This window comes from Nuphar pumila, chromosome 6 (assembly GCF_984573655.1).
Source record: "Nuphar pumila chromosome 6, dmNupPumi1.hap1.1, whole genome shotgun sequence".
NCBI lineage: Eukaryota > Viridiplantae > Streptophyta > Magnoliopsida > Nymphaeales > Nymphaeaceae > Nuphar > Nuphar pumila.
The window spans coordinates 97,309,382-97,334,084 of record NC_143254.1 but is presented as its reverse complement, the minus strand read 5'-3'; the positions used below and the strand labels follow the sequence as shown (position 1 = coordinate 97,334,084).

General features: G+C 40.3%; 2 protein-coding genes across 2 annotated transcripts; one reads left to right on the top strand and one right to left on the bottom strand.

Annotated features, from left to right (window-relative positions):
• The first annotated feature begins 690 nt into the window (after positions 1–690).
• On the top strand, positions 691–3,466 carry LOC149835320 (uncharacterized). The gene is made up of 3 exons (XM_090009563.1): positions 691–1,135; positions 2,202–2,389; positions 2,763–3,466. Exons 1-3 carry the CDS (start codon positions 691–693, stop codon positions 3,264–3,266), a joined length of 1,137 nt encoding a protein of 378 aa, XP_089865689.1. The 3' UTR covers positions 3,267–3,466.
• Positions 3,467–5,712: 2,246 nt separating this feature from the next.
• LOC149835319 (uncharacterized) lies at positions 5,713–23,458 on the bottom strand. The gene is made up of 10 exons (XM_090008384.1): positions 22,008–23,458; positions 21,197–21,670; positions 20,728–21,029; positions 19,821–20,552; positions 19,454–19,732; positions 19,159–19,320; positions 18,051–18,974; positions 17,738–17,953; positions 9,378–9,638; positions 5,713–6,318 (listed from the first exon to the last, which is right to left on the bottom strand). The coding sequence occupies exons 1-10, from the start codon at positions 23,311–23,313 to the stop codon at positions 5,995–5,997; spliced, it is 4,980 nt and encodes a 1,659-aa protein (XP_089864510.1). The 5' UTR covers positions 23,314–23,458; the 3' UTR covers positions 5,713–5,994.
• Positions 23,459–24,703: the final 1,245 nt, after the last annotated feature.

Genomic DNA, 24,703 nt, shown 5'->3' with positions numbered 1-24,703 from the left:
GTATGATCCCGTCCAATTCACCAAGTTAATCGGCGAGTTTGCCAGACTTGAAGCCCTAAAAAGTTTGGTATGCACATGAACTAGATTGAAAGTTTAGTGGGTATTTGAAAAATTCTCTTACTATATAAGTCAGTATTTGAAATGTGTTTATAAGAAGGCAGCTAATTGCAATAATTAAAAACTTGGACGGTGTTTTGTAATTTTATCTTTAAAATAGACATTCAATTGAAAGTTTGTACTTAAACAACATGATAAGCAGTAAATCCCATTAGAAATCTAAACCACAACAAACAAGCTAAAACAGAAAAAAAACAGGAAAGCCAGTCGAAACTCGAAAGAAGCAAAAAGCAGAGAACACAACAGAATGAAAAGAAGTTGCATCACTGTACAACTCTACAACATGATAAGCAGTAAATCCCATTAGAAGTCTAAACCACAACAAACAAGCTAAAAGCCTAAAACAGAAAAAAACAGGAAAGCCAGTCGAAACTCGAAAGAAGCAAAAAGCAGAGAACACAACAGAATAAAAAGAAGTTGCATCACTGTACAACTCTACCACATGGTGGTGGGAGATTCACCTAACGTACTTGTAATTTTATCAAATCCCATCAATAAAGCAGCAGAGGATTATCCCTTCTGCTGCTGCATCAACTCTCCCACAGTGATCACCTGAACCACCCTCTTGCCACAATGGCCTGGCTTCTGAAATCCTTAGCCGACTCTCTCACACTCGATCCTCAGGAGGAAGAACAAGAAGAAAAGGAAGATGGGTATGAGAAAAATCTTTCAGAAAGCAGTGGTGGTGGCAAGGGTGTGAAAGAAGACCTCAGAGACTTCGCTGACGCCATGGGCAACAAACTATGGGGCGTCACTCGCTTCTTAGAATCGGCGGAGGATGGAAATCTGATGGTGGGTATTCGTGAAAATCTCTCGGAACTTGGGGAGAAGCTCTTCTCCGGAATCTCCTGGTTGGCGTCGAGCCTTTCGACGACGCCGGAAGCCGGCGAGGAAGAGGGAGAAGCAGAGAGGGAGGATTTAATCTCAGAGGAGGTTTTGGAGTTTGCCCGCATTATTTCTGTGCACCCCGAGACATGGTTGGAGTTCCCATTGCTGCCTAACAAAGAGAATTCTGAAGGCAAGTTGGTTTTCTTCACCCCCTTTTGTCTGTGTTTTTAGTCATAGAGTGAATTTCAGATACACCAATTGTGAGGTGTTCTTTTGTTGGTAAATTGTATATGGACATAATGTTAATGTTCGAGCGCCCAACGTGGTAGAATATGGGACTCTTTGCACGTTTACCCTTCTGAAAATCTTGCTTGTTGGTTACTTAAGATGCGAAGACTGTTGTAGCTAGTAATTGTTTGATGGGACTCTGCAATTCCTTTTGACATAAATTTTGTATGTGCAAATAGTTATCAGATTCTCTTATTCATCCTATATATGGCATGTTGGTATGTTGGTATTAAGTGAACAGCTCGTTATATAGGCACATGTGTCTGTTTCTTTGTGAGCCAGGGACTATGTGAGGAGAAATTGATCATGGGTTCATAAATAGTGACTATATGATTTATGCATCTTCAGCTGTAACTGGATTGTTGGACTAGCACTATGCCTTGACTTAGGGGTCTCATGTTCGAATTCTATCAAGGATAGTCTTCTAGATCAGTTATCAACCAAGCAAGTAAAAGTTTAAAAATCTTCCAAGGAGGCATATATATTACTGTTAAAAGGAAGAATTCATAAATCCCGGAAGTTTTAATTTCGTTATCTCGGGACTTTTACAGAATCAACAATATTCTTGTGGGAATTAAAATAAACATCTAACTTTTAAGAAAACAACCTATGTCATCATTATCTTTGACCTAAGAAATCTTGGTGTGTAGACAAGTTAAAGGAATCTAAAAAAGAGCCTACTATGCCCTAAATTTTTACAACAGAAAAAGAAACAATTTCTGCATCAAAACAATTAATCCAAAGTATGTTTCTTACTAAAAAAACCATGGTAAGCACATTTACAAGGTCTGATTACTAAATAATACCTGCAACCGAGACTTTCTACTTGCGAGTACATTATCCTTAAGAAATATAAACTCCGAGGAGAATATTGAAACATCAACTTTGAATATATGTTTCTGCAGTGGCTATTTACTGTTGGGTATTTGACATATTTTCTCGCTAATGTTAATAAACTACCTTGGCAGAATTCATAATGACAGTTACACAGAAGAATCATGTTGCCTCTATTGAACGGTTTGTTCCAAAGCTAGCAGCTATGAGGCTGGAGTTATGTCCGCAGCATATGAATGAGGCATGCTTTTGGAAAATATATTTTGTCCTGCTGCATTCTAGATTGGATAATCATGCAGCTGAACTTCTATCGACATCACAGGTGAGCTTCTTCACGTCTTTATAATTGGTTTTTTGTCTTGATTTACCACTTATATAGTCATCCTGTAAAGGATTGGTCTACTTGATGCACTACATAATCTACTTAGTTGCAAGTAATAGTTGCATGAGATAAGATGTTACCTCTCTCTCTCTCTCTCTCTCTCTCTCTCTCTCTATATATATATATATATATATATATATATATATATATACACACTGTGTTGGTTATTACACCTTAGACCATATAGTACTCTACAATGTCAACTTGTCTGATTCAATGGGTGATTTTTGGCACTGTTATTCTATGCCTGAAACACAATGCGGTGCCTTCATTAGTTCAATATTTAGAGTAAGGTTAAAATTTCCATTTGCAGATACTGGAAGCTAGAGGCCTGTTACAACAGTTGCAAAAGAACGAGTCTGGCTCACAAGTTTCAGGCGGCCGGCTGTTAAATGTGGAAGGAATCAATAACTGCAGTAGCACCGATGAGCAGCCAACTGAAGTTGATGAAAAGGAGGTTTGGAAGGGCACTGTTGTGGTTACCTCAAATTGGGAGAATGAAGATGAATCAAGCCAAAAGTCTGAGGAAGATGAACCAACTTCTCAGTGTTTTAGTTTGCAGAATGAAATGGGATCTGATGTTTCCTTCAGTGATCTTGAGGACTTTGATCATGATAGGTTAAAGGAGACGTGGCTTGACCTATTTAATTCACACGATCCACAGCAGGAACTAGTCCACCTTGCTGGATTCACTGCTGTTGATGCTCAAAGAGGTACAAACCTGAGCTGGGAAGATAGTAAAAGAAATTCAGTTATTGAAGGGTTAGATGACTGGGTTTGTATTGATGACTTTGATTGGCGAACTACACACTCGTAGGCTACCACTTATTTCAGGATATGTAAATTCACTTGCCATCTTTTCTTTCTTGCCTCGTAAATTTTCTCTAGTCTAGTTAGTTTCTACTTCCACAAGCATGGTGAAGTAGACTGAACCTAATTTATATTAATCTTTCATATTATGTCATGTGATTCCCAAGCTTTTCTTCATGCTAGCTTATTGGTCACAACAACAATATTGAGATGCTAATTTTAACTTGAAGACTTAACAAAAACCTTTGCAATTATTTTTGCCCATCTCCTTTTCCCTTTTTGGACGTCGATAAGGCTGAAAATGGTCATGTTTCCACCCAAGCTTCAAATAAGCTTCAACGCAATGATGAAAACACCACATTCATGCTTCTCAAAAGGATTGGGCATGTAGATTCTTTTGGTATTGTTCAATTTGTGCAAACTTGTTTCTGATTGGATGATTTTAATGTCAAAACAGCTTCCCATGGAAGTTTTTTATGGTGTAAATTGCACGATGTAATTTCAAGAAATGGATTTTTAAGTGCTTGATCCAAAAGAACATGCAGGCTAATTGGCTCAACCCCCTACATTTTGTACATCTCACACACAAATTACCTGGATCTTAATTGGACCTACTTCTGGTTTATGAATGCCCAAACGGGGTGCACCTCCAACTAGTATTCAAACCATTCAGACTCAATCCGTTAGCTTCTTGGATCTACTTTACAAGTTCATGCCTGATTGTGTATTGAGATGATCACAGGATTTCCCAAGAGTTATTATTGGACCTATATCCAGCATCAGATGATGCCATGGCAAACACATCCACACATTCTGAGTGCTTAAGCAACCAAGGCTACACGTATAGTTGCCTACAATGGCCTGTCTTTAAAGGATAGGTTCATATTTTTGGCTGCACAATCCCACACACCCCTGAGGTGAATGGCAGTTCATACATCTATTCTTCTTGCAGGCAACTTTTTCTTTTTTGAAAGGCAAGCTGGGGTTAGGCAGACCCAGTTATTTTTCAACATCCCACTGGGGTTTTGAACCTGCAATGTCCCACCATAGGGAGACGTGCACTGATAGCTCCTACCAACCACACGGAGCCCCCCTTTGACGGGACAATCTTGCAGGCACGTGCACGCTGCATGGCGGATTTACCTTGGACCAGTCCACTACCAAGATGGCTTGAAGCGACCAACCAGGACATTCCACTGAGATCTTGGCCGTGCAAACGAACTCATGTGCAACATGGTGGACGTGTATGCGTAGATCCACAATACCCCATTGGCCTGCATTGTCAATACGATTGATGCGTCAACCTTGGGTTGGACTGAGGACTCGGGTCAGCTGGCAGATGTTCAGGGCCACCTCTCTGCAGTGCTCAAGGAAAGAGAGAACCAGTATCAGGCAGGTCTGATTGAATATGTTTCACAATTATCCAATTGCATGTGCAGATCGTTTGCTGCACTTGCTGATGCTGTTGGACTGGGACTCTGAGTGGGCCCACAGTAGGTGGGCCACACCCAACCGGGATTGGCGCAATGGTAGCCCAGTTTGGAACATTATAAGCAAAGCAATTTATGGGCGCAAAGAGAAGGGGTGTTCAAAGGTCAGTAAGGATAGGCCATGCTAGTCATTTGACAAGGTCTGCAGCATCGCCAGTATGCAGTACGCAGGGATTTTTTCTTCTTCCCCTTTCTTTGGATCAGTAAAAACAGTAGATCATCTGGTGAATTGATTGTCGAAGGGATTTTTACTGCCTCCAGATAAATGGAAACAGGTGGATCCAATGTCCAACCAGATTCGATTCATTGACATTCCAGTTTCATAGGTGCCCGTTTGTTTCAGAGATGGGAAAAGAAATGGTTTCATACAAAAGGCACGAACCTGCACACTTGCTTTAGGAAAAAAAATATAGAAAAGGGTAATGAACAGGTTTTCACAGGAAACCCATAGACCACAGAGTAGCAAGGTGAACGAGCCATCAGAGTGATCGATTTGAATTATTTGCCAACTTGCTGAATCTTGACTGTATGACATATTGTCGGCACGCACCATGTGCCCACAGCCAATTTGGCCTGCTCTTTGAAGCCACCCAGCTGTTCCGGGAAAACAATCTCTGTCTGAGCTGATGGATCAAAGTATGGAGGGAAATCAGTGAAAGTGTTCCACGCACCGGCAAGCATCACATGAATGCTGTTAAATCTGCGAGGAGTCGGATGAGGCTGTCAGCCATGAAGGTGATGAACGTGGAACAGTGGTCCAATTCCCTGGAGTCCCAGGTACTTTGGGCAGACACCCTAACCCTAGAACACCAAGTCATTTTCAACTTACCAGCTTGGTCAATCCAAAAGCATCTCAACCCCACACATCTCTGACCACCTTATCAATCCCAATCTCAGCTAGCGAAATACAGAAAGAAGACAGGACAACCATCTTGTTTAATGATAAACATTATGGCACTGTTGTTTTAACTTGAAAAATGCACACAAGGATGATCTGCTAGCTCAATTGCAAAAGCAGCACTGAGTTTCTTTTCAATCATTTATACTTATATATTTCCTTTCCTTATTTATTTGACAGCCCTCAACTGTATGATAGTCAAAGCTGGGACCAACAGTTCTACCAGATAACAATAATCCCATAACACAAAATCAATTATATGAATCATAGCTTCTGGTAAAACAGAGGCCAGACAAATGAGAAAAAGCTTCCACTTACATGGAGATGCACAGGCACAGCAGTGCTGTTTACGTGGGGGGAAACCATGGGCTGACTACGCCACCATTTACATGCCCATTGCTGTGGATTCCAGCTCCATTGGGTAGTTCAACAGTTAAGGGAGGGGCAGTTCCATATAGACCTAGGGGGGGAGGGAGCGAATGGCTGGTTGTGAGAGGACTGCTGCCTCCCTTGCGCTGTTGAATTGCATGTATCTGCCGGAGTCCTTCTTCATGGATGCGTGATAATGTCTCCAGCTCTTGCATTGAAAGAGCTTCCAAGCCTGCACCATAAAGAGGGGCATGGCGAGACATTTCGTCGTGCAATGAGGCTTCAAGTGTATGGATATATTGCTGCAGGGGCAAATCAGGCAGTCAACACAGCAGTCACGACAGAAAACAATAAAGAAAATAGAAGACTTCCAGAGAGGCCTCTTAAACTATTTCATAAACCGATCTTCCCCTCCACAGCTATATCCAGAATCATATACTATCAAAACCTAATGGAAGTTTATGACATTCATGACATGGCAACCAAACAATTCAGATGACAAAGACAATATCAAATAAAAATAACACTACCACTAAGTTATTGATCGAACCATCCTTGCAAGTTGCAATGGGTAAGGTGAAAAGTAGCATCACAAAATTATCCACACCATATATCAGAGAAACATTCAAATAACTTTGGTTTAACGAGTATTAAAAGAATAAAAAAATGAACGAGGCAATGTTACAATTTTCCATTCGGTCCACATCCCAAAACTCTCTTCACCTCTAGCATATGCTGACGTGCTTGGCTTGTTAACATACAACCATTTCCTAGAGTCTCCAACATGAATGTCTGTATAATCAAATCCCGTACCCTACAACAACCATATCTTCTCCTGTGGCATAAGCTGTCATGATTGGCCTGTCACCATACAACCATTTCCTATAGTATCCAACATGGATATCTGCTATGATCAAATCCTATATCCTAGCCAATGTCTAGATCATTCCTTCTCAATCCTCAAAAATAATAATGCCATAAAAAAGGTAGTGAGCATTCTAAAATACATAGTTACCAATATTCAATATATGACCTTCACAAACCTGAAATCACCCATTCAGTTAATGAAGAGGGTCAATTTTTTGCATGATACAAGGAGAAAATATATTGAAGCCACAAAAAGATTCTTCAACATCAAGGGGAACATTTTCTTTTTCCCTTTTAAATGTGGCTTGGGATTGGAGATCCTACCAAGATGATCCACCACCTAATCTTAGCTCATGGCATATGAAGGACAGGACCTTTCAATTTTGAGGTCAAACATAGAACTATGCAGCCAGCAAAGTTGAATGCTACATGGATTAGGAATACTTTCATGACAAAAAATGTGCAACTTACAAGAGTTGAATGATTATATCCCTCTATAATACGAGAAAGCATGATGCAAATAGATCATTGCCTCATTTAGGGCAACATGAAGATCGAGAAACAGAAGTTTGTTGAAGTCGAGCTGTCAATATTTTGACCAGCCTCATTCATGAGATTAATATAGGTGGCTCAGAAGTGAGATGCCAACCTGTAAGGGGCTATCAAGAAAGAGTACTCAGCCAATACAATTTTCACAAATCAGCACAGAAATATCCTTGTGACACCAATTCACTATCATTACCCGTGTCATCATCACAGGTTCCAAAAGTGGCCATTCACGTGTTATTGTCTTTAACTGTGTTCCTACACCTTCATTGGCATCCGTTCTTACTTTTTATCGGTCTCTGTAAACTCAAATATCTATCTGATGTTGTAAATGTCCCCTTTGATTGAAAACTATTGCAACTTTCTCTTATCTTTTTCCCATTTCATTCCTCTCAATTGAAAGATTTAGTGTCATCCTCTATTAGAGCCACACACACACACACACACACACACAGGGGCTTTCATGTGTTGAGAAGTGTAATACATTGATATATCTTTTGTATTACTACTTGTATGTGCTTATTTGTGCTACCTTCTCAATGTTGTACATGTATTATTTAATGAGTACTTTTGTATTTGTGTAGGAGGTTAGAGGGTCAACAGTCAGTTTTTGTCTTGTAGTGTTAACCAAAAAGGGGGTCGTCCCTTTTATGTAGAAGAGCTCTTTGTTCTCAAAACAATGAAGTTTCTTTGTTCTCTCCTACTCTTCTCTAAGTTCTCTATTTTCATGGTGTATGCCCTATCTTCTTGAATTTGTATAGCATGAACTGGCCCAGCCTATATAAACAAGGATAGAAATCACAGCCACAAATCTCATTCTATGGATAATAATCAGTGACAGAAAATCTCGTGATATTGTGAAGAGACAAGTTTTTTTCTTGGGAAAATCTTTGACAAAATCAGTATATGCATAAATAGAATATATAATATATAAAATTAAAAATGAAAACATAAATAAAAGAACTAGGCAAAAGGTGCTTTCAACATGTTTAAAAATGCAATAATTTTAAAATAGGCAATATTTTGAAAATATCCTTTTTGTTTGGAATAATATCGTCCCTTGAAAATCATGATATTCAAAATATCATTGATAGTTGTGATTATGGCACAAATCTTGTTCTTATATGGCACATTGAAGAAGGCACTGAAAACACAATAGTTTTCATATCAACCATATTGTGCCATTATGCAATCCAGCTAATGGATTTCGAGGATCAAGTACAAAAAGACTGAACTCGAGTGCACATCAAATAATACACCGTAGATAGTAAGAAGTGGCCCCTTGGAGCATGCTAATAGTAAAAATCCATTTGGAGTTACATAAATTAATAATGTTTGGAGCACTACATTAATCTTAAAAATGTTGATGCTGGCAGTATGCAAAACACACAAGTTATTAAATCACGGTCATAGACAAAGATTTAAAAGATGTATGATATTATGAAGCTTATTACACACTAAATGCTTATAATAACAGAACATTAAGTTGTTTTTGCAAGGAGCAACTTGGATCCTCTAAAGACGGCTTTCTGTTTCCCTCTCTAGCATGAGAACGCAAATATTGATGACACACCACAACCACAACAATATTTTTCTTCCACAGATATTAACTAACTGTTATTACCAGTTGGACCTGGATATAAAATCTCAAGCTAAGTGATACTACTAACTACTTCTAGCCTTTGCAAGAGATAAGCGCTGTATAGAAGAAAGACAAAAAGAACCAACTTGATCCTTATTTTAGGTAAAAATCTGGAAACTGTTCTGATACCATACTGCAAGAAGGATTAATCAAGAAATTTTTAATTTTTAATCAACAAAAGTCTTCCACCAATGAGGATTCCCCTTACCCTAACTCAGAAATGAAGACCGCCTATGAAATTATAATAATTACCTTAGATAATATAGTCAATCAATTATATTGCCACCTGAGAGAGAGAGAGCAAACCTGGCAGGCATTCAATTTTGATTCCAGTCCATCAATGTAGGCTTCACATCTGGCAACCTGCTCTTCCTTTTCCCTCTTTTCACCCTTAGTTTGTCCAACAGTTTGTGTCAACCTCCGGACTTCATCTTCGAGTGACTGCCTTACTTCCTCGCCTGTGATTGTCTCTGTAGCAAAGCGCTTCAACTCCTCATCAAACCTTTTTCGTGCCGCTTCTGCATTCTTCAGTCGTTCGGCCAGTGCATTCTTTTCCTTCACTACTCTCTGAAGCATAAAACTCAGTTTTAGTGAAAACTAAAACATAAACTAATCATGCAAGATGGAAGATGTGATTAAGACAAAGATTAAATATGTGGAGCCCCAAACAGTGGTTAAACGAACAAGCACCATAAGAGCACAACTTAGACATTTCAAGAAAAAGGGTTATAATTTTTTTATGAGATTACAAATTTAACTTAAGACAAAGATTAAATATGTGGAGCCCCAAACAGTGGTTAAACGAACAAGCACCATAAGAGCACAACTTAGACATTTCAAGAAAAAGGGTTATAATTTTTTTATGAGATTACAAATTTAACTTACTAAGAGCTACAAATCTAGCCAACAACATAGAAAAAAACATGCAAGACGGAAGATGTGATTAAGAACAAAGATTAAATATGTGGAGCCCCAAACTGTGGTTAAATGAACAAGCACAATAAAAGCACAACTTTTTTTATGAGATAATAAACTTTAACTTACTAAGAGCTACAACAAAACATAGAAAAAATCCATCTCAGTTTGAACAAGGTTACAAATGGCAAGCTCTCAAGTTTCATCCATCAAATTTCACTAATTTTGAACTGAATAACAAATCAGCTCCAATGCTTGCTAAGACAGAGCAGTCTTCACTTCAATAATCTTAGGAATATGTTTACATCATTAAAAGATTAGGACCTCAGCAAACACACGACCATGAAGGAATTGTTTTCATGATTCCTTCCAAAGGCCAAGCACCATCCATACCGCTCTTCTGCAGTAATATACATAGAATGCTTAGTTAATGATGAAGGAAACTAGATCTATAACCCTGTTGACATGGATAAGACCAGAAGAAATGCACTTGTCCTCAAAGGAACTGACAACAATAGCCTCGGCTGACCCTTCTTCAATGGGATTCCCTTTAATGGACAATCAAAACACAAAATTTCCAGCAGAAATGGAAAATTCAAGTCCAATAGAATCTCCAAGAATAAGATATATCCGTTTCACATAAAAGACAAGATATTTTTTGCCCCAATGTGTCGAAATGCACAAAGCTATATGTAAAATCCGAGTTTTTCAACCCCCCCCTGATAGTCTCTCTCCTCAACCCCTTTGCATGACCGTCGGACTCCCTGCACTGGCAACCTCCGAGCTCTCCCCGATAGCCCTCAGCTCATGTCTCCCCCTCCCCGATGCCACCTCTCCCTCTGCGTCTCCCGCCTCTCTCGACTCGCCGGAGACCTCTCACTCTCCCCGATTCCCCCCCCCCCCCTCCCTCGACCTCAACTCACAAGCACGACAGGACCCTCGTCGGAGCCCACCCTGCGCCGGCGACGCCTCCCTCACCCAATCCCACCGCTGGCAGCCTTCTCCCTCAAGTACCTCCTTGTCCCCTCTCCCCCTACGTTTTCTTCCCTGAGAACTTGAAACCCCTTCTCTCCTGTCACTCTGCCTCCCCAACCACCCTCTCCTCAGCTGGAGGTGACCCAGACGGGCCAACCCCCCAACCATCTTTGTTTCCCCTCCTTTCCCTCTGTGTGAACACAGTAGCCGGACGCCGTTGTCTCCTCTCACCGGAGCCCCTCATCTCTCGTCCCCCTCGTTTTCTTCCTCTCTGATCTTCGACAGATCCACCTATCTTGGGTCATGCTTGAGCCACCCTACCGAGCTGAGCTCGGTTCGCTTGGCTAAAGGACCGAGCCTAGGCTCGGTCCCTTCCAAGATGGGGCCCGGTCTTGGTTCGGCTACTAGGGAGCCCTCTCGGCAGCAGCAGACTAACAATTGCTGCTCCCTATCTCTTCTCTGCGCATTTTTTTTTCTCGGCAAGCTGGTAGTAGGTAGCTCGACCTGACTACCAAGCCCACTCCCTGCCACAGCCCCCTCAGCCGAGCTGGTCCTCGACAGGGTCAGCCCCCACCTTTTTGTTTTGCAGAAGAACCGAGCAGAGAGCTCGACCCTATCGCAAGCCTGAGGGCCAGGCCAGCCTCGACGTCGAGCCCACCCCCTTCCCCTGTTTCCTGTTTTGGTTGGAACCGAGCCCGGCTCGGTTAGGGGTCCAACTGAGTCCGGCTCTGTTGGGGCCTAACCAGCCCACTTGACCGAGTTGAGCTCGGTCCTTATCGAGCCCAACTCGGCCCCTCCACGTCTTATGCTGGTTAGACGCAGCCAAGCTGAGCTTGGCTATCACCGAGCTCAGCTCGGTTCACTCTCGGCATGAGCTCGGCTTGAACTGGGTTTGGGTTTGATTCGTGCGACATAAAATGTTGCTTATTCTTTTAATTTAAATTGTTGCATTATTTCTTTCACAGAGCCATAAAATATCTTTTAGCGCCCCCCATCGGCGCAATGGACGTGGCACGCGCAGCAAGGAATAAGCCTTTAAAGACCTACACTCGGAATCGTTTGCGAGGCCGGCCATCTTTGAGGTAGGGGAAAGTTGCGCAAAGGACAATGGACGAACTAAATTAAGCATTTAACATTTAAACAAAAATAATATATATATATATATATATATATATATATATATGTATGTGTGTGTGTGTTTTAACTCAAGGACACAGTTTTGTGATTCTTGTTCTTTTCTTTATGTCATTTACTTTGACATCGCGCTTTAGTGCACAGGCTACTGCTTTTGCATTTACTGTTTTTTGTCATTTACTTTGCCACCGCGCTTTAGCGCACAAACTATTGTTTTCGCATTTATTGTTTTCTGTCATTTACTTTGTCGTCGTGCTTTAGTGCATAGGCTATTGTTTTCGCATTTGTTTAGCTGGAGTACGGTTTCGTACTTTGTGCACTGCTTGCGCATTTATTTAGTCGGGGTATGGTTTCGTACCATGTGCACTACTTACGCACTTATTTGCTTATATTCTTGTCATCGCGCTGCAATGAGCATAGGCCATATTATGTAATACATGTACTGCTTACGACATGCAAGTGCATATTCTTTTTACCTGTTTCCCATTTGCTCTTTTTTAAAGATATGGATTTTTTGCATGGGTGCTAGAGTTTTAAAGAAAAGGGATTCCTTGCGAGAATCCAACTTTCCAAATATGTATTTTTGCATTGCAAAGTTTGTTCGCTTTTAAGTTGCGAAATCGCAACTAAACTTTTCCAAGTCGGCGCATTTGGGAGAAATGTTTTACAACTTCGGTTTGAGCTTCCAATATGACTCAGATAACCCCGGTTCGGGGCATGAGCATGTGTTTGGGTAGGGTTCTGCTGTGAAACCCATACCCCCGTTTATCGCAATTAGTATCGCAAGACATGTGCAACATGTTGATACTGCAATAAATGGATGAGAGATCCCCGATCTCATATCATGCAAATTGCACAAGAATGTACAAGTGTTTTAAAAAGACTAGATCATGTCAAACTAAATATTTGTTGCATCATTTCTTTTATGAAACAATACAGTTGGGGTTTCTTTTGAGAAACCAATACCCCTCTCATTGTAGAGGTACTTTTAGACAAGCACGACATATTAATACTACGATGTTTGGATGAGAGGTTTATGGTAAACTCGTAGCATGCAAATACAAAATAATAAAAAGGAAATTACATAAATAGTGATAAACGAAACATTGAAATTTCTAAATGATGTTGGGTTTCTTTTGAGAAACCAATACCCCTCTCATCGTAGCCGTTCTTTTAGACAGACACGACATGTCAGTACTACGATGATTGGATGAGAGGTTTGTGGCAACCTCGAAACGTGTAAATGGCACATTGTTGAAATCACATAATGGATCGCCTTCAGAGGCAAGATGCTCGAGCTGCTTTGAAAGACCAGAGCATGCAGAATGGGTCTTCAGTTAAATAAAACCTGACGCACCCATTCGCCCCATTTTTTTCCGTTAAGAAAGAAGATTGGATGGTACAAAAACTCTGATGGACAGGTTGTTAACAACCACCCCTCTGACAAATGACTCGATGTCCCCAGTTATCGAAGTTAGGGGACAGGGCTACCAAAATTTATCCTAGGTGGTAGACCCCATGGACTTCTGTAGAAGTTGGATGCATCCCTTGAACGAATGACCTTTGAGAAATTCTCTCTTGGTTATTTGTCGTTCCCTTAGGAGCGAACTCAGTTAGCTATTGGGTGTATCGAAAATACATGACATAATAAACCCCCGAATTAGTCTCAGTTGTTTCTACGTTTCGCGTCTGTGCATACCCGCAAGCCAGTTAATATCGAAACAAAGTTATCTTGCTCACATTATTTATTGAATTGTGTATCATGTATTAATTAACTGCTCATGCTAACTTTGTGGTATTAATTGTTGAATTGCACATCATGTGTTAAATAACTGCTTATACCATATTTGTTGTATTACTTGTTGAATTGCGTACCATGTATTGAATTAAATGCACATCTACCAGTTTTTCATGAAACTGACCCATCTTATGGGTACAGGTGATGATTAGGTTTATGAGACGGGCGATGACGCGATTGCAAGATGGCTTCAAGATCCCACTGTTTCTATTGGCATTCCGCGTTCGGGATACATTTTGAAGTTTTTCATTTTATATAAGGGTTTCCTCAGAAAATTTCATTTTGTATAAACTTGTTATTTTCTTTTAATGCATATGGTTTTCTGAATGCTTTGTGAAGATTCAATCTATTGTGAAATGAAGGTTTTTACACTAACGTGCCTAAGGTTGTCAACTTGTCTTTTATTTTCGAAAAACCTTTTCCGCTTATTCACTAAAACAAAAACTCTGAAAAGAATAAAAGATTTTCTAGTCTCTTTCAATTATTTTGAAAGCTTTACAAGTTCGAAATTTTGGGGCGTTACACTGTAAAACAAATAAAAGCACTCAAAGTGTGATAAAATGGAAATTTTGTAAAATTAAAACTTCAGAATAACAAGTCCAAAAAGAAAATAACATGCCAAAATTTTATAATACAAGGACTGATTATTTATGAAAAATATGGAAATTGATTATTTTATGAAAAATATAAAAAGATTTTATTTATGAAAAGATTAAAAAGAAGAAATTTTTGAAGTGTAACCAAGTCTTTGATCACAACGTGTGGGATTACTTTTTAACACCTTACTGAAGTTTCAATACTGATATTATACAAAAATAATTGTGTGTCAACAGTTATTTGCCAAAGAATACACACTTTTGCAAGTTTTTTCATGTTAGTGTTATTAGCCCTAAATGGTGCATGTGCATATTTGTAAAGAATGACAAATCTATACCAACAATAATAAAATTGTAATTTGCCATTTATACATTTTTATGTAAAGGTGATGCAATTGAATTTAACATATATAACTTAGGGAAATTGCAACTTCTCAATAATTTGCCTAACATATAAAATTTCAGGAATTTATTGAATTTCAAAGATTTGCATATGGTTTTTATTGATTTGGAGAAGGCATACGATAGAGTACCTAGGGATGTTCTCTAGTGGACAATGATGAAGAAAGGTGTTTCTCTAAAGTACATTAGTATAATTAAAGATATGTACGAAGGAGTAGTAACCAATGTCCACACTTGTGAAGGGGTGACAACCAATTTTCCTATAACGATTATGTTACATCAAGGATCTACATTAAGCCCTTTCCTATTTGCTATAGTGATGGATGAGCTTACGATATCAATTCAAGAAAATGTACCGTAGTGTATGTTGTTTGCTGATGATATTGTTTTGATTGATGAGTCTAGAGTTGAGGTTAATGCTAAATTATAATTATGGAGACAGACATTGGAAGCAAGAGGTTTTAAGCAGAGTTACCAGTCGAGGAAGCGGGAGCGGGAAACGATACGGGAAGCGAGGCACTTTCAAAATTTTAGGAAGCGGGGAAGCGTGGGACTACTTAGAAGAAAATTTTGAACCGTCTTGGAAGCGACCTAGGAAGCGAACCGAAAGCGAAAAAAAAGAAAAAAATGGAGAAGCGAGGGGGAAGCGTGGGGGAAGCGCGGGGGAAGCACGGGGGAAGCGTGCTTCCCATAAATGGGAAACACGTTTCCCATAAAAGGGAAATGTGCTTCCCATAAAAGGGAAGTGCGCTTCCCAAAAAAGGGGGACGCTTCTCCTCACGCTTCGGAAGTACGACGTTTCGCGCTTCCGAAGCGTGCTTCGGGGAAGCGCGCTTCCCCTTTTACCTAGGCGCTTCCGGTAACTCTGGTTTTAAGTTGAGTAAGAGTAAGACAAAATATATGGAATGTCGGTTTAGTAAGTAATGAAGTAGTGATGGGAGTGTAGTGAAGCTTGGTGAACAAGAAATATCGGTGGATGATTGTTTCAAATATTTGGGATCTATCATTCAAAAGTATGGAGAAATTGATGGAGATGTAAATCATAGGATAAAGATTGGGTGGATGAAATGAAAAAGTGCAACTGGAGTGTTGTGCGATTGTAGAATGCCATTGCGGTTGAAGGGAAAGTTTTATAGGACGACAATTAGGCCCGCTTTACTATATGGTACGGAATGTTGGGCTGCCAAGAGACATCATATTAAAAAAATGAGTGTAGCTGAGATGTGTATGCTTAGATGGATGTGTGAAAATACAATAAAAGATAAGATTCAAAACAAGGAGATACGTAAGAAGGTAGGCGTTGCACCCATTGAAAATAAGATGAGAGAGAATCGTTTACGGTGGTTTGGACATATTCGGCGAAGGCCTAATGATGCTCCAGTTAGAAGGATGGAGAAATGGGAAAATATATTAGTTAAAAGAGGTCGGGGTAGGCCTAAGAAGACTTGGATGGAGATAATAGGAAAGGATATGAATGCTTTGAACCTCACCGAGCACATGGCATTGGATATAAATGATTGGAGGAGAAGGATTCATGTGGAAGACCTAGAATGATTTTCTTTTTTGGTTCATATCGCCGACCCCAATTGTTTTGGGATGAAGGCGTAGTTGTTGTTGTTTGTTGTTGTTATTGAATTCCAATCATCTTCAATTTTCATCATCTTCACTTTGTTGCCCGGTTCTAAAACTTATCAAAAGTTTCTCGCAAGTGTCAAAAAGGAAGAGCACCCTTGTTCCTTCAGATGATCTAGCAAAGTTATTGAAAATGCCCAGCCATGCAAAGAAAAAGAAATTCTCATAAATAAACGAAATTAGATGAATAACAGTCAAGAAAGACAAAATAGGAAAGGTTGCTTTTAGTATCCTCCACTTCCAAGCCAATGTGATCAATCCTGGACTAATCAATTCTGCTGCATCACATCTGGAGATAAATAAAAATACTGGGCTCACACAATGAATAATAATCTGACCTTACTGAAAATAAACCATTTCATGCATAAATCCATTTAATGTTGTCACGTTCTTCCCTAGTGCATCTTTCAAGAGTACTCAGCAACCTACCATTTAGCAAACTTAAAATCTGCCAAATTTCTTCTAAACTTGATGTCTCAGATACTAAATACCTAAGTAGCAATCTGAGATCATCATATTCTTATATTGGAGAAATGTTGAACAATGAAGAAAAGTTGCCGAAAAAAGGAGTATGGTCTAACCAGGAGTCCATCCAGAATTTGACAATAAAACCCTTACCCACCACAATGAATGCTTTCTTTAAACCTATGAAGAACATCTAACCACTCTTCCACAGTCCAGAACCATTTCTCCAGGCACAAAGTTCCAATTGCTCAGAAGACCATTAAACCATACTTTGCCTTCATTATTGCAGTCCACCAAGTGTATAGCTGCCACCAGCACTTCAAGAGAAAAATCTCATTTATCAATTTCTATATATGAAGCCTAGTCCCCTAAACTCTAAAGTCACTCACGACCGTGGCCAAAATACAAGATATGACCATGTGTACCAGATGAACATTTCCAAGGAAATTTGCTGAAATTTCGGGTTAATCTTTTCTCTACCTTCACTTCAATTTCAAGATATAAGCCATCTCTTCATCTCAAAAATGAATATTGAAATCTCGAATAAATAAATAAAACTATTTCAAGCCTATAATTTTGAGAACCAACATGTTACTATTCCTGCTCATACACAGTAATAAGGATTATCTAATTTGGAAAAGATAGAACTAATAATATAAAAAGAAATATGCATAGAAGTGACGAACCAAACTTTTAAGCCAACATCCACATGTTTTAAACAATTCAGATAGATAAAATCATAAAAGTACCTTTAACTCGTCCCGCTTACGAGATTTCAACTGTGAAAGCTGTGTCTCTGCATCATGTAGACGGTCTTGGAAGACCTTCTTGTCAGCAGAGAGCTTTGCAATTTCATCATCTCGTTCTGATCTGATCCATTCTAGTTGGTTTTCTACTTCCTGAATTTGCTCAGACATGTCCTTCCTTTCTTTAGCAAAGCGATCTATTTCAGCTCTCATTTCAGTCTGCAATGATCAAGAAGAATTAACATGTTGTATTAAAGAATTAACCAATCTTAGAACATGTAGTATAACATCCATATCAACAATTCAAACATGATACCTTGAAACGATGGTTTACTGTATCCGATTCACTTAACCTTTGAGATAAAATATTTTTCTCTCTAACAAGATTAGAAATCTCAGCTTGCCTCTCTTCATGTGTGCGGATGTTTTCCTCTTCACTTGCACATAACTGATGCCACAGTGCTGCACGATCAACATTTGCAAGTTCAGCAACCTCACGCAGCATGCTTAGAACAGGTCTTGCAATTCCTTCTTCATGCACAAGGAACACCAGAATTTCCAGATCTAGATCAACTTCACCGGCAGTACTGGTGGCACGCTCAACAAGCCCTTTTAGCATTCTTCCATGACAAACCTCGTCATCATATATTTTGAACATGATAGCATATAGCATCCTCACAAATTCTTGCACTCGAGAATTCCTAGAGGGCACCAAAGCTTCAACTAGGCTAAGAACTGGGGCAAAATCATCATCCTCTTCAGGCAATGGTTGGATCACTTTGGCAGACACAAGTATATCCTTATCCTGACAACTGACCACAGGATGGGAATTTGCTATTAACCTCTGAGAGTGTCGTCTTTCCAGGACTAAAACAACTGCTTGCTCCCCAATTGCCCCTTGAGCAACGGCCCTCTCAAATATCCGTGATGCTTCTATAGCAAGGCTAGGCATAGATAGTGTTTCAAACAAGATAAAAACATCAGGCATTTGATGGCATGCAGCAAGAACCTGCTCTTCTGCAATGTGCAACTGCTGAGCAGTAAGCCCATGTTGACCACAAGCAAAAATTCCCTGCGGCTCTGTAATGCAACTACTAACCAAAAAAGGGTCAGAATCAATATCCCTCAGCATAGCTTCAGCAACATCTGGCCAAGCAACAATAGTCTTTCTTACAACATCCAAGACACAGGGTGACACCTCAGCACCTAAACTTTTCAATCTAGCACGGATTGCTCTAACCTACAACGGAGACAATCAAATATATCAGCAGCAGCAAGAGGAAGAAGAAGAAGAAGAAGAAGAAGAAGAAGAAGAAGAAGAAGAAGAAGAGGAGGCAATGAAAAGAGTCTAAAGGAATAATCCACACACACACACACAAACAGAAATGTGTGTAGAATAATCAAATTTCCATGATTGTGCGTACAGCTTGAGGCAGATGTTGGCATTGGCAGGCAGCTTTAAAAACAAAACTAATAGCAGCTGCAAGTGGCTCATCATTTGAATCTGGTAACAGTTCAAGTGCTTGGGATAACACTCTCTCCCACACCTCGCCACCAAACTCCAGCTGGCTAAGAGCACCTAAAACCTGAATACCCAAGAATACAGTCTTAGGAGTTAGGATCAGATTTTCCATCAGGGTGTTTAGCAAGTGCTCTCATCAAAAGAAAATAAGCAGTTTCGTAGCAGGAGAATATCTTTGATATATGCACATATCTTACAGGCAGCCACAGTGCAGGCTCAGCATCTGGTTTCTGAATGCGATCCAGCAGGGCACAAGCAGCAAGTGGATGTTCTGAATAATCAACCAACTTAGGCACCAGGGCAACTAGATCCGGCTGAAGATGCTTTGGTGCCTTATCAAGAACAAGAGCAATTTTTTGAGCAGATTGTGGTCTTCGCCTAGGCTCTGGACAACCTTGAGGAACAGCACCATCTAGCGCTCTTAGTGAATTCACAATCAACCCTAAAAGCTCCTCAGATTGCTCTGGCCACTTCGTCTGAATATACGTGCTACAACAGTTTAATGTCTTCATGCAAAAGGTATAGACAACAATTTATAGAAGCACTTGAACTTTATGCCATTACCTTTGAATTTTTATTTGATGCATCATCAGCCAAAGCATCAGCTGCAGTCGTATCTGGGGGAGAGATAGAATGCCCAGAAATGGTTCCATGTGAATCCGTTCTTTTCATGTCAGAGCTCTGCACAGCTTGCACATTGCTAATTTCATCTAGTCCAGCATCCAAGCGTTGCTGAACAGGATAATGCATAGACTCTATCACCTCATTTATTACATTAGGCTCTACAAGACATGCGGCTGAGACGCTATCACCAACAGATTTTGACCTCTCATCAGAAGCATCATCACCTTTGATTCCTTCTAAAGGCTGACAACATTCAACCATTATATCTAAGAGCAAGTCAATAATGGCTTGCTGCAGCACTTTAACCCCCATCAACAAGTTCATGAGGCTGGGTGAACTTGCATCACTTTTGACAGCATCGTTCTTGCCACCAGCATTACCTGGTAGCTTGGTAGGAAGAAGTAAGCGCTTTACTTTCACTGGGTCATAAAGGTAAACACGAAGGCCAGTCAAAAAACCAGCTATGGCACCAGCATCCATAAGAAGCTTCTCTCTCAATGTGACGTGAGGCTGTGAGGGATTATCTCCATAAGTGAGGTGGACACCAGCCCTTGCAAGCAGATTTCTAAAAATGTCTTCTTCATCTCCACTAATTCCCTCACTGTCTTCTGAGTCAATAAGTTCATCAGGGTCAGTAGATAAGGCATCTTGGTCATCATCAGAAGCCAAAACCTGACAAGAGAAACACTAAGCACTTGAGCATAAAACCAGTTTACCTGATAATACTTTAGCAAAGCATGTTCATAGTGGTCAACCACATTAAATTCCATCCAATAAAAATGTGGTAAACCACCAATCATAATAAATGGCAGGAAGAAGAATAAATAGGTAAAACTTGTGGTCATACCTCCAAATCTGCAAACTCAAACCATGGGCAGCAATCCAAAATTTCACAGGCAAAGACAACAGTGTCACGTACAAGAAACCCAGTATCAGCCTCCAACAAATCAGAGACCTTCATGAATTGGAGCACGGAATTATTCCATGACTTTGTACAGATTGAGGACTCCTTGCATACTGTCTTTGATGACTTCTTTTGATTAACCACGGCCATCCGGTATCTGACCCAAAAGTTATTATCAAAATCGCTCGCCCCCGATTGATCACTTTCTAGATATATGCATATTGTATCAAAAGATTCATAAACACCTGCAACGCCATCAAATATTGGAACACAAAGAACCTAGAGAAACTGCAGCCACATGACAATTTACCCAGACATAACAAACTTATGCAAAAATGATTAGAGGGAAACAAATACACAGGTTTATCCTTTAAAGCAATAAAATAACAGCCAACCAAGTGTCACCACAAACCTATTCGCAGCTCACATCCACCAGCTTGAAAGAATTTGCTAAAGATCTTCCTGGTTTCCATGATCTCCTTGAAAGACAAGAAGTTCTCCACCTTCCATGTGAAAGTTCCTCTTCTTCTAACCACATCAGTCTGGGAGCCTCCATTATTGATATTGGTTTCCTGCTTAGGGAACTCCCGCATCATGGAAGTCTCTTTCAAGATAAGAACCTCAGCAGAGAATACAACAGTATCTTGCACAAGAAACCCTGAGTCCTGATCAAAGAGACTCGTGAGTGTCACGAATTCGCGCCATCCCCAGTCTTTGGCAGTCTTAGAATAACGATTTTGAGACTCTTTGGTAACAGATTTCTCTTCTGCTTTCTGATTAACAACTGATAAGCGGTGGCTCACAAAGCAACTCCAATCATTGGATGTATTACGAGAATCTGTAACTTCTAAAAACACTGAAAGGTGGCATGGTGGTTGAGACTGCCCTGGTGCCAAGCAAAAAGAGACAAGTTACAGATTCCCTCTAAGCAAAAGAAGAACAATCAGACTAACCAGATCATGTCCACTAATGAGAAAAGCTTGAATAAGCGTAAAACTCAAACAATGTAACAGGTTGGTCCTGATATGTAAAGTTCCCATGTATGAACAGATAGAATGTAGAATAGATCAGTCAAACTTCTTAAGAATTCAAAGAAAGAATTTACAGATGCACAATGCAAGTATTGAACACAACAACCTGATCAATTTGCAAAATTCTCAGCCTCCAAGAAGAGCTCAAGCTCACTTTTACCAGGCATTCCGAGAAAAAGTGAAAATCATTACCTCTTGGATAAACAATCAGACGACAGTCTCGATTGCCAATCTGAAACCTCCTGCTCTTCACACACAGCCCTGTAATTTTTCTCTTCTTCAGAAGATCCTTCAATCTTGTAAAATTTTCTATCCTCCACGTGAACTTCCCCAGGTGCCCATCAGATTTTCTTGCATTACCCCGACCACCAAGCTGCCCTGTGTTCTTCGAGAAGCTATTTGATTCTTTGATCACATGAAATGATGCACTAAAGACTGCATTATCGTCCACAAGATAACCCATGTCTGTAGAGATAAAATCAGACATTTTCATATAATCATTCCATCCCAGGCTAGTATTATCTCCACTCTTGTTATCTGCTGCAAACCGACCATAAGAATCCCGATGCATATGGTTCAAACCAGCTTTCTGGTTCAAAACAGACATTCTAAAAAGGCACCAACAACTCCTCTCTTGGATAACCGACTTCTCGGTATCTTTACTCTCCAAGCACATCGAAAGATACTCGACTCCATTCACCGACGATTGATAGACGCTAATCCGCAGATTGCACTCTCCAGCCGGGAATACTGGGCTCATAATTTTCTGGGCTTTGATCATCTCCTTAAACAGAGAGAAGTTGTGCACCTTCCAGGTGAATTTGCCACTAAGAACATCAGGAACAGGACCAGCCACTCCCTGGAAATCAATATCCCGCGAGAACGATACCGACTCGTGCAACACCAAGATATCGGCGGTAATGACGACAGAGTCATTCAATAGAAGACCAGATTTAGGGTCCAAGATTGTGGAAGAGGGGGTGAAATCACACCAACCATGAGATTTTTTCTTGCTTGAGAATCTATGCCAAGAATCCCTCAGGATTGACTTGGAATCGTCGTGTTGATTTACAATACACAATCTATAGCTAGCAAAACAATCCCATTTCGACGAAGACGAACCCCGGGGATCGGTAATCTGCAGATAGATGGAGAAATAACCAGGGAGAGCCTGAGAATCACCTTTCGGGTAGACGAGCAATCGACAATCGTAGCCACCCACCTCGAAATAGCGGCTCCATAGCGTCCTCGCCTTCGTCTTCGTAAACTGGCCGATGGTCCAGCGGCACCCGGCGGCGTAGTCGCCGCGTTTCTCCACCACCACCGATTCTTGCCCGCCCTCCCTCGGCTCCTCCGCATTCTCCCCGCCACTGGCCACGGATTTCTCGGTACGTCCGGAGACCGACTGCTCCGAAATCCCACCCGAGGAGGAAGCCATCGCTTCCATGACCTCTTTCAATCCGCACTTGATCATCCCCTCCTTTATCTTCGTCTCCATGTCGTTTCCCGCTTCTTCTGATCGACACCCACTTGCCCAAACTTCATAGTTCCACCTCTTCGGCTATTCCTTCATCGTTCTGACGTTGAAACGTGACGATGGTACTCGGATTGGAGGGAAACATCTCTAGTCTCCAGAAAGGGGATTGATTGATTATAGAGAGAGAAAGAGACGATTAGGCACCCGGCTCGATGGGTGGGTTCTCGCAGTGTGGAGAGAGAGAGAGTTTGGGTTTGGGTTTGGTAGAAATTGGGCTTTGGGTTTGCGTTTGGGTGGTGAGACGGTAAGAGGTCGTGCTATTGTGCTATTGGGACAAAGTTAGATTAATGGTTTTGTCATTTTTCTGGAAAATAAAAAATTATGGTATTAAAATATGGATGGCTCTTCTCTTTTCTTAAAACATGAGCCTCCCCCAAAGATGACGACTTCTAAGAGAGAGAGAGAGAGAGAGAAAGAAACCCTAGTGAGTTTGTGCTATCTTTTTTTATGAACTTTCTGTGGTGCATGTGATAATACACATGATGATGTCAAAGGAATGATGGATCTTGGGAACTTATGATTGTTTTCTGGATTTTGGCAAGCGAAGGGATGAGGTAACAGAAGCCCAATTGGTTATCGCTTGTTTTTTGTACGTGTCATGTGCAGTTCCATCCTCTTCATTGGGATTCTTGAGTGGCCATGCATTTTGCTGCATGAAGTGCCCTCCAATAGGATTCTTTGGTGGGCATGCAACTTGCTGCAGGGAATGACAGATGCAAACTATTTAATAGAGTATTCCCATCATTTCATGGATGCATCTCTCTTTAAGATAGTAAACATAACATGCTTTAAACACGAATAGATCAACTTCACAAATTTTCTATGCAATCCTTTTGCATGACATTAACAGCTCATACTATAGGTTGCCCGTTACATTCAAACGTTCATGTGTCTTAAGCTCCTCAAATTGTTGCAATATGATTTGCAACATCAACGAATGCTATCAATTTGAATGCCCAAGGACCCACTGTGGCAACTTATCAGTCATTTTCACGAGTAAGTTGCAACTTACGTAACAACTGTTCTTATATTAACTACATACTGTCTTTCACTGCAGTCCAATTGATCAAATATTTGGACTTCTAACCGGACTATCTCTTGGTCATATGATGAAATGTTTTTCCAATAAGATTTTAACTTGATATGCTAAAAATAATTATGACATCATAGAAGCTATGAACTACACTGGGAAACTTCTGCTAATGTTCATTCAATTTTCATCTGTTTTGTGTTATTATGTAGCAGAGTCATAGAAATGATTTGTAGTTAGGTATTACACAATGGGGAATCATAAACTGTCCACACTTCCCATGATTAAAAAACTACCCATAATGATAATACCGTAAACCCA